The sequence below is a fragment of the Atractosteus spatula genome, chromosome 11 (assembly GCF_055471065.1).
Source record: "Atractosteus spatula isolate fAtrSpa1 chromosome 11, fAtrSpa1.hap1, whole genome shotgun sequence".
NCBI classification, from domain to species: Eukaryota; Metazoa; Chordata; class Actinopteri; order Semionotiformes; family Lepisosteidae; genus Atractosteus; species Atractosteus spatula.
Window position 1 is genome coordinate 45,766,810 of NC_142716.1, and position 12,597 is coordinate 45,779,406.

The following is a 12,597-nucleotide window of genomic DNA, read 5'->3' on the forward strand; positions in this document are numbered from 1 at the left end:
GTAATGGGAGGAGGGAGAAGGCATGTATGGAATTCTCTTGCTTGAGTATAGAGTTTTCATGAAAAGCATCTATTAATTTTTAAAAATTGCTGGGCTACAGGTGTGTGGGACTGTGAGGTGGTATAACCACAGAACACAGGTACTGTACAGAGGGCCTTTTGTAACTGCTCTCTCCCTGGTTTCTCGGCCTCTCCTGTTGCTCTACAGCTCCAATCTGCTTTGTGATTTTAATTCATCCTCTAGTACATTGTGCTCCTAGTACTCTTACTCTAGAAAACAAAAAAAAACATTACCGTTCTTTGAACTATACTATTATACTATACTAATAACTTGAAAGTGACATGTGTCTGAATGCTGTTATAAATACAGATCCATCCAACCAAAATGGTTGGACAAAACAGCTTCCCTGTAAGCCTGTTCTGGATGAAGAGGTAAAGGTCTTTTCCATACTGAAAAGAAAAAAGACAACATTTCAGCTGTTCTGTCCTGAAGAAGAAGACTCCACAGCCCAAACATTGTGCCTCTTTTCTTTTCAGCATGGAAATAAACCTTTACCTGTGCCTTTGCAGCCTACGCACAGCTACCTACTTAAACATCTTTATTATTTGCTTCTCATTCATAGAAGATCCATAAAGTTGAAGAACAAAATACACATTAAAGGATTAATTCCAAGATATGGAGGGGGCTTACATCACCATAAGTAATCAGTCTTTAAAAGATCTCGATGAATTGAAACAATTATCTGCACTTTCGCTGAAGACTCAAATGGTAAGTCTTGGTAACCGCACAAATGTTACACACTAACCCCAACTCTAATTGGGGGAACAAATCTGGATATTAATCTAAGTTGTATTTAGAGTAAGAAACCATTACTGTGATGGAAAAAAAATTGGAAGTCATCCTAAAAGATTAAGCATTTTTACTAAAGGCCTTTATGTACCGGTACATAATGTGCAAAAGTGCTTTTCAGTCAATACTAAACACTTAAATACTAATCACTTAAATAACATTATAAAAGTGTCAAGCTCCAAACCTAAAGCCCTTTAAGGTAAACAAATATAATTGGAGCTTTACCAGAGTGCCTGTGGCTATCCTCTTGCTTTGTGGCATAAGCAAATATTCAGATGAAAGGAATGCTGGGAATTTGCTTCTGTCTATAGTATTTCATGCTGACATGAAGCCTTTCCTCCATAAACCACAACAAAATTATATGACCACAGCAGGTATAACATTCATGGTTAATTTTATTTTCAATAAGTCAGGGGACAATTAAGATATTTTTATATACAATACATTTTCTATTCACATATTGTTAATATAGTATTTTTCTGATTCATTTCTTAAGATGATCTCTTACCTTCTGGGTGATTTATTCAGACACTTCTCTTTCTTTGACTTTTGCTAAATATCACCTGTGAGCGAAAATAACGTCATGTCTATTTTCACTTTTCTGGGTGGGTTATAGTTTTCTGTCTAAAGGCACCTTTCTAAACTTAATGTCCATACATTGAAAATGTAAACACTGAACTGAGAACGTTTCCCACACAGCTGCTTCAAAACAATACACTAGTTGCTCAAGCGCCTACACGCATGGTACGTTCTATGGCTAAAAGATATATCTAACATCTTCATTCATGAGATAATGCCAATGAAGATAAGCGAATCTCCATTTATCAGTCCATTTCTTTGGCTGTTTTTCAATCCTCAGCTCTTCTCTAGAGCCTGTTTTGTATTTTGTCAATTCCTTGGGAAGCGGGAGAGGTTTAGAGTGGGTACGTATGGTCGTGTGAGTCCGTAAAAGCAGAGACACTTGAAACCTCTGACCCCCTCTTTGCATGGTCTTCATTGGTGCCACTTCAGTTGTCTCTCACGAAATAATAAAAAAAAAAAACATCAGGTCATACCACTGTTTCCAGCCCAGTCACAGGGACGTTGTAGGATTAACTTGTAGGTAAAAAATTATCATATTTTAAAAAGCCATTGTCTGCTGTTTCAACAGTGCATACCATAGGTTTTCTAGCAGAGTATCCCACAGCAGCAAGCTAACCCAATACATCACTGACAGTGAGAGGAGAGAGAGCCTTATGAAGATCAGAGTCCACTCCAGATTGAGGCAACAAGTCAGAGTACTGAGTGAAGAGGCCACAGCCTTCCCATTCCGTACACTGGCCCAGCAGTTAACAGAGAGCAGCAGCCAAACAAAAAGCCTGAGATGAGCTGGATCCACAGTTAGTCTTTACATCGTGCCAACCAGGGGAATGGACAATCACCAATTTCTGTAGAGACCGTTGCCCTAAAGTAAAACAGCAACAAAATAGACAAGATTCATTAATGGCTCTAAAAATAACAGTCTATATCAGCAGGGTGCCAACAGACAATACTTTAAAGGTATCTGTTATTCAGCTTATGTGCGGGTTTGCAGTTGTACATGCCAATACTAGTATTATATATTACTTCAGTATAATATGCAATCAATCTATTTCTAGTCCTAGTTCTTTTGTTTCATCTTGTGTGTGTTCATGTATGAAAATGCTTCTGGGTTCTGTTCTGTATTGGAAAAGGTCTTTGAAGTCTTATACCCTACGTGCACGTGAGGTCAAAGATCTTAACAAGCTGTTGTCTCATATTCTGAAGGCGATGCGATCATAAGAGTGTACAAAAAGTCACACTGTGTAATGACAACAGGTTGGGATAAGAAAGGTGAACGTTAAGGAAGAGATGAAGGGAGACACTGAGCAAATATACAGGATACATGTCAGAATTCAGATGGGGACACTCCAGGATTAGACAGCGCTGGTAAAATCCACCGTTTACAACATCCAAAGCGATACTGCAGAAAAAGGAATTGGTACAGAAACACAGGTGAAAGGTGCGGTCCCCGTAATCGACAGCAAGTGGGGGAAGTCTTGCTCTAAGACCAGCCAGAGGACAGCGGAGAGGTGAGCGAGGCGGCGTGCGCAGGAGTCTCCACATACACTGCCGTGTCCCGCCGCAGCGTGGGTGTCTTCGGCTCGGGCTGTGGAGCCGCTGCCGCCCTGCGACTGGGAGCTCACGGCGGCTCGAGGAAGGGTCGTGTCGTACACCGCGTCTGTCTGCTAGCGTCGCACGCCGAGCGAAACGAGCACACGACACACAACCACCGATTGAAGGGAGGAAATAAAACAAGACCAAATCACGACTGTGGAAAGGGTTTTCAAAATTAGCAGAATGGGGCATGGGTTTTCTCCTTATAGGAACACAATTGTTTTTCTTCTTTTCACCCAAGTTTGCGTATAAATATAAAACACCACAACCTAGCCTTTGTTGACAAGTGTGTAAAGACAAGCCAACAAACATATTTGACCTAAATTCATTTTTGTTACAGCTATAAAACCATTAAGACAGCTACAAACACTTTATTAGGAAAGTAGCAGTGTGATCTTGCCTTTGAGCTTGGTTTTTCATTTTTAGAGTGTGTGAAAATATGCCCTTTTAAGCTTTTCTCTGACATAAGATAAAAGCCTTTAACATGATGATCTAATGAACAGTTCTTATTCAAGGTATTATTTTTGGCCTATTTATGAGAATACAGTCAGAAAAGGATCTTTGCCTTCTGTAAGCTAGCAGATAAGAAAAAAGGTGAACAGATGCGTGTTTCATAGAGAAGTCTCATCTTCATTGTAAAGACGTAGCCATTGATGTCCTTTGGAAAATGGGGAACAAGAGCTCAACAGATAATTGTGTCCATGAGTAAGCAGTGGAGTTACCTTCATGATAGCTCACACAGTAAGTCTGCACGATATTTTAGTGCGTTTCAGCAGGATGTCCCCTTCCTATTCAAGTACAAAGACTACCACACTTAACTCTGATGGAGGGTATATACAGTGTGCACAAAAGAGAAAGATACATTGAATCGCTGCTGAGGGAACAAAATACCAAGTCAGCGTTCAACCCAAACATGCACTTACCTTTCCAGGGCTTTTACTGATCAGTGCAAGTTCTGTTGGCTGGTACACACAGCTGCGCATCTGTCCATTGTAGCCCCCGTATGGAGACACAGGCTTGATGGCTGAAAATGGGGGGGGGGGGAATAAAATGGTTTTGAAACATCTTGCATTCAGCATGACTAGAAAGGAAAGTCCAAACAAGCACGTCGGTGCAAAGGAGAAGACAGTTGTCTGTTTAGATTTGTGTATCCTGGGATCTTGGTGAAGAAGAATGAACAACATTCTGTCCCAGCTTCTCTGAACAGGGTGGTTCTTATCGTCTGAATGGAAACCTGTCTCTATTCATGTACATACTGTACAAACAGGGAAACAAAGAAATTCAACTGGTAGCCGTTTCTTGCTTTTGTTGCTCGTGACTGATTAATACGAACACCTTGGGCTATTATTCTGGTAAAAATGAATAATTAAGGATGATCTGGTTCCTTTTGTGCTTTCAGCCCTGGTGAGGACTTGACTTGAGTTGTGTGCTGAATTAAAGAACAACACACCAAAAGGAGTGAAAGCATAAGGATAAAAGAAAGGGCGCAAATGAGAAAAGGCTATTTGGCCCAGTAGTTATTGTTTAGTAGCATAGCTAGGTGATGTGAGGATTTCAACCAAGTGATTTTTAAAATTAACCATGGTATTGGCCTCAATAACAACATTGTTCCCATCTCCCAGAGTCCTCTGGGTAAAGAACTCCCTCCTGTTTTTAGCTTTAATTGCACTTTCATATAGTATCCGCTTTTGTCCTCTGGTTTGATTCACTGTTTGTTTAAAGGAAGTCCACTGGGTTAACTTTCTCAGTGCCTAAAACATGGCTATAGTGCACTGATAAGCTGCTACATGTTTTGACAGCTTGTTTTTATAAGGCTGTCAAAAGGCAGTAGAATCAACTTGGGTTATTTTTCTAATATTTAAAGCTGCCTAAACAGATATCACATTACTGTTGTTTAGCTCACACATGTTAAAGGAGATTCTGAGAAATTGTAGCAATGTACAGTTTAACAAAATAGAAAATTAGTTTTTGCTTTTATTTTTTGTCTGGAAAGAATGACTAAATATTTTTGCACCTGACATTAAAGGTAGTAGTACCTAAGCTTTCGCTATGATACCTGCACTGTGCCTTTAAGTAACTGTAGCTGCCACACCTCTGTCTCCAAGGAAACCCGAGGATGCAAACATTAGCACCAGAGCTGAATCTGCCGTGATGTCAAGCAGAGCATGAGGCTTTTGTTTGATTTCCAGATGCTTTGCCTATCCAGTATTTTACTCTTGGCCACTTGTTGATATAAACTGATAAGACATTATCACATTTGAAGATCTGTTAACCTGCTCCATTTTCTCTGTTTATTTCGTATGGCGAATAACTAAACTGAGGGCTTGTCTTTTGGTGTGATAGAGAGAAACTGATGTTGCAACTATTAACAACTGCTAATGTTCGAGTGGGGAGCTGTGTCCGTGTGCATTGGCTGCAAAGGAACAAGTAAAGGTTAATCTCACACTGAAAAATCGAAACGAGAAAACAACGTTCTGGTTGTAGAGTCTTCTGCAGGTGTGGACAGATTGTTCAGCACACGCCAGTCAAAATGTTGTATTTCTAGCAACTTCTAATGTTTTAAAATTGGAAAAGAAATGTACACTAACCCTGGGAAAACAGCAGTGAGCAACATTTGGTTCGTGGCCACCATTTTCCTTGTATATATCCCCCAAAGCAAAGTGGTTTTGGCAGTGTGGCAGTTTGGCAGTCTGGCCAATTTCCTCTAAAGACATGCCATCTCTGTTAATTAATATCTGTATATTATCTCCTGTGTGTGTGCACCCTGAGCAAAATACATGTTATCAGCCAAGACCATTGTCTCTTAGATCTCACCCTGGCTATGTGACCTAGTACTGGACTTTGTGGTTATTGGCAGTAGATGGATATCCATCCATACTGTAGATGGAAAAAGAAAATTCTATATTTTATTGATTGGATCCAGTAAGAGTAACAAAGTCAATTTTAAAAGGAAAGATTATGATTCATTCTCAGCAAGCAAGCAGAAAAATATGAATTCCCTCCTGGCTCATTATTGGGCTTCCATGAGAGAAATCCAGTTGTTGTTCGTTTTTATTGTCTTTTCACAGTTTTCCTTGAACAGTACTGCAGATTTGAAACTGGTTATCGCAGTCTCCCTTTCACTATTGTCTGTGTGGCTATGTGTCACATTTCATAGGGAAGTGGGTGACAGTATGGCAGGTTTCTCTGTTATTATTCAAATAGTCTCCTGGCAGTACAATCTGAGCTCTGTGTACACAGAAGATCTTTTTTTATTTAAAGAAAAACATCAGACTGAGTGATCTACATAAAATTTAATCAGATCCTGTCCTACATAGCCTCCATAAATTCACTATTTTGTATTAGTATCCTTTTTCTGAAACAAACTAGATATCTTAGCCCAATTATGTCTTTGGATTTTTTAACTACAATATCTTTATACTGGTTATATACTGTTTATATCAGTTTACTTATTGGTACTGGAACCTACAGTGAGTACAGGTTGAGAGCCAGAAACAGATTTTTCATCTCTTTCTGTGATCACTTCCTTGCTATCAATTCTGGTAAATAAATAACTTGTAAAGGCGCAACATTTCACGTATCAGCATTCAAGCAGTCCATTAATAAAACTAGCTCACGAACCACTACCCTCCTGTGTTTGGGAATATGGACTAGTATTGGGTAATGTTAAAACACAAAACTATTGTGTTTCTTTATGCCTAATTAAGCTGTCCTTGATACTCTTCTTGACAACAAAGCCAGAGCTCGATGTTTTTCAGGAAAACACCAGATGGCGAGAATAGCTAAAATCCGAGCAGGCATCATTCACACACTATCAGCGTTTCACTTTACCTATAAGAGTTCTTTCAGTTCTTGCTGTGGATGGTGGATCCTGGATTAATGGCCTCTTGCTGCTGTATGCCTTGGTAAGTATCCAAGTGTCCAACTCTGATATTTCCCTTTTCATGACATGGACTCGTGTAAATATTCTTTCTATGTCTTTAAAAGATCAGCTGCAGCTTGCCGTGTTTTGGTAGTAAAGTCATTCAATACCATTTTTATCAGCCCTAGTAGACCGTGTGAAGACTTGGTTTTACAACCACTGCAAGAATTTCACAGAACGGGAAAGTTTCTGATTTGAGAAAACAAAAGAATTACCTGGGTTGGGCTCATCCATGGAGAAGGCTTTATTTTCCACAAACATGTTCTGGGAGCTCTGCTCTTTAAGGATGGTCTCGTAGCCCACCCCTCTGGTGGGGTAGAGGACATCTCCGTAGGCCTGCTCGGGCTCGTTGTCGCTGATAAGGAGGCAGATTTCAGGGATCACGTACAGGAGGAGAAAGACCCAGGCATTGGAGACCAAGGCAATGGCCAGAGTGGGATCATCCCACCTAGGACTCCCTCTCTTTTCATTCCCATACACGTACATCACTATCCAGGCTACCCAGATGCCTACAGAGAGGGAGCTGGTCAAGATGATGAAGATGCCTTCCTTTCTACAGTGCTTGTGTTTTACTATCTGGGTGGGGAAGGCGGCTAAGAGAACAGCCAATATAAGAACCATCACATAGATCAGAGCCATCACAAAATCCTGATTGGCAATGTCACAGGGGTTTCCTGGGGAGCTTTTGTTGGGAGGGTAGCGGACGATGGTGATTATCAGCCACTCCGTGTTGATGATCACCTCCACCAGCCAGAGGGCCAGGGCGCCCAGGCAGAGTGCCCAGCCCCTGGGGCCCGTGTTCTTGCGTGCCAGCATGTTGAGATGGATGCAGTGCATAAACAGGCAGGAGAAGCAGCCGGCGAACAGCACTCCGAAGAGGAAGCGCCTGGAGGAGCAGGTGGAGAAGTCCTGGCCGACGATGAAATCAAAGGTGAGGGAGAACAGACCGGCGGTGCACACCAGGAGGCCGGCCTGCAGCCCCGCCGTGCGCTTCTTCTTTCCCTCGATGACGAAGGGCAGGCTGGCCAGCAGCACGATTAGCAGGATGAAGGAGCTAACCACGCCGGCCCCCGCAAACGCCTCCAGCACTATCCCCCAGACCGCTCCCAAGTCACACAGGTTGAAATAGAGAGGGTCAAGCGACGAAGCGCAGCCATTGGGGGTGTTATTCCCTGCCCTGGCACCTGGAAGAGACAACAGAGAGACAGCAGAGGCCACCAGCAGCAGGGAGATCTTCATGACTGCCAGGTCCATGGTAGCAGATCTGCAATGACACCATGAGAGAGGCACCTATTAGAAAACACACCAGTCTCATTTCTCTCAAGGAGACTGAAACTGAGAGGAAAGAAACTGAGGGGTAAGAACAGTCAAGTATTTTTTGGCCCAGTTTTTGAATCTCTGTTTCTCCGCACACGCCAGAAAGAGATGTGGTGAGCATGGAACAAAATCAAAAATTTGCATTAAAAATGTTTGAAAATTTTGGAATGCTTTAGTATCTGTCAATACATTTTATTTACTTTTCTTTACTTATCAATTCATCAAACAGAAGGCCATCATTGAGCAACACTGGTGTAAACCGATAGGCGTCGGTGTGGTTGGACTTTCTCCAGTTCATTCCATAAATCACTGATAAGCTTTTTGACAAATATTGATTTTTGGAACGTGATTTTCATTTCTTGGTGACTGAGGTGCAGTGTTGATCCTGTTGGTATGGCAGGCAAGTGTTGGAAACTATAATGATGAGGGGTGTGGAGTGTGTGTAAGAGTTTCTGAGCATGTTTGGAGGGTAAGGAAAAGCAAAAACATAATTCAAAGGGTTATTATCAAGCAGAAAAAAGGAGACCAAAGTGCTAACTTTATGCACTCTCAATTAATCTAGAAAAATACCTGAGATCGGGACAGTAAAATGTTCAGCTCCTTACTAAGAGGTACAGTATGTAGTGAATAGTTAGTCCACACCATTTCTGGGGAAGGGGTACAGTTACATTAAAAAATAAACCATTGCAGTTGAAAGTTATTAAAACTAACAATATGTTGTAGGAAAATAAGTTTTAAAAGCCATCTCATAGTTATGCCATAAACTAATACATTGTTTCTTAAAAGCAGTTTCTTCCAACTTCTCATTTAATAAAACCAATCCCATTCACAAGTAACTTGTAATACATTACCTTTTAAATTCCATTTTACCCAACACTGGCTTTAACTGAGCTTAATTTTCTGCCATGCTTCTGGCTATAAATAACTCTTGGTTAATGCTATAAAGGAGCATGAAGGAATTTTCTGCTCAATTCTTATCTTGTGATATAATCCACTTGTATCTCCACTGTTTAATCCAAATGGGGAACAACCGAAAAAAACAAAGGGATAATTATTGTATCCCTTTTATTATTGTTCGTCTGAAATCCCCTTGCTTGTCTCTATTTTCATCTGTAATGTCATTGATAGGCAGAAATAGAGGCAATCACTCTTAAAAGTTTTCTTTTTTAGGATTTCAATGTTCCCAGTTAGAAATAATCCCTTTTCTCAGACATGGAACTCATATACAGTTTTACAATGCAATAATTATTTACTCTTAAAAGTTTTTTTTTTATGGTGCTCAGACTATAATCATCTTATTTTTCATAAATGTTTAAAGATCTCAAAATCAAACATTGGCACCAGCTTACACTGATGTAATTTTCAAGCACTGACTTCAAAAGTCAGCGATCACTCCATTCTCAGTCACAGACAATTGTATTGCTCCTCGTCTTCCTTTAATAGCGTAACTGCTACAATTAAAATCAGATCTGTTCCAGGTAATTGACCTGTTCTGATCAGCCTTGCTGAGCTGTGAAGAACTCTTTTTAAACCATTGTCTTTTTTGTTCTGCCTACGGAGTCAGGTCACATTACACTGAGTACTGTATTTCCACGTTGCATAACTGAATCACTGAAACTGTGGGTGATGTGACAAAGCCTGTTTCCTGGTTTTGGGATTAGGAGCTGGGCACTAGATCCGCCCTGCAGTTGCTGTCCTTAGCTTTACCGTCAATGACAGAGGACTGCATCTGGACACCTGAGCACACAGCTGGCCAAGCACTGGAAATGGCAGTATACAAGTTCCTTTCAGCTGAGAATTCAGTCTGTCCCAAGCCTAAAGGACAGTAAGTCCTTTGTGGCCTTAATAAACTTAATAATCTTGATTGATATTTAATCAGGCAAAGATAACTCAGTGCTCTTCTGTTAAATAGACCTGCTATAAAGTCTCATAAAGTCTTCAATAGCAATCTTAAGAAATTATGGAAGAAATAGCAACTGAATCTTTTTGAAAAATGGACAAAAGTGAGAATCGGTATGCTCAAAAATAGTCATGAACTGAATTTCTAACAGTAACTTATGTCCTATAATGAAAAAATTGAAAGATAATGTACTTAATTTTGTCAGTTCTTTATGTGATTCTTCAGACCTGATCACAAAGGGGATTCTTTATTGGTTAGATTCAATTGAATCTAAAATTGAACAGGCACAAGCTCAGCAATATATTGTACACTTTAAGAATTAAACCCATAGAGATATTTAGGGAGCTGTTTTTTTTCTCTTTTCCTTTTTTATGATTGCAATAAAACTGCATTTGATACAATTCAGTTTTTCTTACAGAGTCTCCGATCCAGAGCTGGTGATGTCCCCCTGCAGCTCAGAGAGGATTCTTTTCAAAATATTTATGCTTTTTACGTGATGAAAGCCTGTCTGGTGCATTCCAAGACACTTACAGGAGCTCCAGAACGTCCTTGTCTTAGAACTAACGGGAGATTTCATATCCTGTACATTATCTCCTGTGTAGTGGAGTATTCTTGAAGCACCTAATCAGTGATCATGCCAAATAAACAAGAATTGACTTTAAAAAAAGGTCTGCAGATTTGGATTTCCGGGGAACAATGTGGTTGTGAGGTCCTTTCTATTGTAATTAGTGTACATCACCACAATTAGAGTAAATAGCACGGATTGCAAATCCTCTTTGTGAAAACACTTCATACTTAAGGATTAAATGATCTACCCCTTTGGGACTGCCTTTTTTTAAACTTTCGAGCAATCTCACTAAAACAGGAGCTCTTTTGCAGGACGGACAGATTTCTCTTCCTGTCGCTGAAAAGGTCTTGGCTGTAATTGCGGGTCACCTGATACACCGTCAAGGTCACCGAGCTCGGTAAATAAAACCTGCTTTTTAGAATGCTGAACCAAACACAAATTAAACTTTAACCAGCAATACAGGACTACGCTGAGCAGAACGTGCGGGTCTTTAAAACCGCAGAAAACCAAGGAAACCGGTTGGATTGCTTCATGACTCTACTTGTACCAGAGAAGGCTCGCTTCCAACTTTTTTAGACGTAAAAGCTTTAATTTCACAAATGTATAAAGGCCTCTTCTCCCAAGCCGTGATTGCATTGAATACAAAGGAAAAAAAATGTTTTAATGTTCATTCGTATTAAACCTGGTTATCATGCTTGAAATGTGACACCACTGAATATTAAATACAAATCAACTGTACGATGGCAGATGGCAGGTGGCAGGTACAGTAGAGTTAAACGGTTACACCGGTACGTATTTTTACACTAAATACCAGAACTAAACGCCAGTTTTGCGGGCGTTGTCTTATTTGCTTCTCAAAAGTACGACTACTCGTTTTTATTGTAACCTATTTCGGCAAATTTAAATCGCCATCATCTTCCTTTTGTCTAATCTTTTTGTGCCAAAGGCGTGGCTAGAAATTCCAAGAGGCAGTAGAAACACCTGGACTGGTAAAACGAATTACCAATCTATCCTCAAAAATATAGAAAGGGCTTTTAGGATTTTATAGCTCTTTTAATGTCGGAAACATTATTATTATTATTATTATTATTATTATTATTATTATTATTAACAAGATAAAATATAATTATTTTAACATACTTTTTAGACTTTGTATAGCTGGTATAGTTTGTGTTGTAATATAAAAAGATGCCGAATGCAAACAGTTCAACTTCAGTTACTTTATAACAAAGGAAAAATGTAACGAGTGCAAACGAACGAGTAAACTGTAAAATAATCCTAATTAAGAGGACGTGACACATTATTATTATTATTATTATTATTATTATTATTATTATTATTATGATTATTATTATAACTAATGGCAGAGAACTCCGATAACTATGGTCACCCAGAATTTTTGTTTAATATTGTAAAATTCTAAAACAGTGAGACTCACTATTTAAAAAATAAACTTGTGTCCCCGGATTGTAGAGCGCACTGGACAGGTAACAGGTACAGTACTTACCTGGCGGCTACCTGCGAAGAGTACCGATTTTGGTCAGTCCTACTCCGGTAGATCTTCCGGTGGACCCACGTCAGGCAGAGAGAATTCGGAACTTTGCTATGTGTGTGTTTTTCAGAAGCAAAAGCAAATAAAAAAAAGATGTATTAAATGATGTGTTTACTTTAAATGTTTTATTAGACGTGTCTTTATTTAGGATTTTCGCCCAGGCTCCTGCAGTAGTTTTCTTTTGACTCAACACGGGGTCTTGTTGAAAAATCTCTGTCCTTTATTTCTGATCTCTTTTTCAAACATGATTTTAGTCCAGTGTGTTGCCAATGGGTTGTAACCCTGTTCGCTGTACATTCTGACTGCTCACTCCC

At 39.8% G+C, this 12,597-nt stretch overlaps 1 protein-coding gene across 3 annotated transcripts; it reads right to left on the reverse strand.

Moving 5' to 3' along the window:
• Window positions 1–1,226: 1,226 nt before the first annotated feature.
• Window positions 1,227–12,597, reverse strand: gprc5c (G protein-coupled receptor, class C, group 5, member C). Of its 3 annotated transcripts, none has more exons than XM_088927227.1 (5): window positions 12,239–12,597; window positions 7,162–8,210; window positions 3,948–4,048; window positions 2,976–3,092; window positions 1,227–2,293 (listed from the first exon to the last, which is right to left on the reverse strand). In XM_088927227.1, exons 2-5 carry the CDS (start codon window positions 8,198–8,200, stop codon window positions 2,267–2,269), a joined length of 1,284 nt encoding a protein of 427 aa, XP_088783353.1. In that variant the 5' UTR covers window positions 8,201–8,210; window positions 12,239–12,597; the 3' UTR covers window positions 1,227–2,266. The 3 variants fall into 3 exon arrangements, with proteins under 3 accessions (XP_088783353.1, XP_088783352.1, XP_088783354.1); XM_088927226.1 differs by having other exon boundaries at window positions 2,976–3,095; XM_088927228.1 differs by lacking the exon at window positions 2,976–3,092.

Coding starts and splice junctions, on each gene's coding strand:
- gprc5c (XM_088927226.1), bottom strand. CDS start 8,200: ATGGACCTGGCAGTCATGAAGATCTCCCTGCTGCTGGTGGCCTCTGCT. Junction 3,096..3,947: donor TCAGTAAAAGCCCTGGAAAG/GTAAGTGCATGT, acceptor GTGCGACGCTAG/CAGACAGACGCGGTGTACGA. Junction 2,294..2,975: donor CTGCGGCGGGACACGGCAGT/GTATGTGGAGAC, acceptor GTTTTACTTTAG/GGCAACGGTCTCTACAGAAA.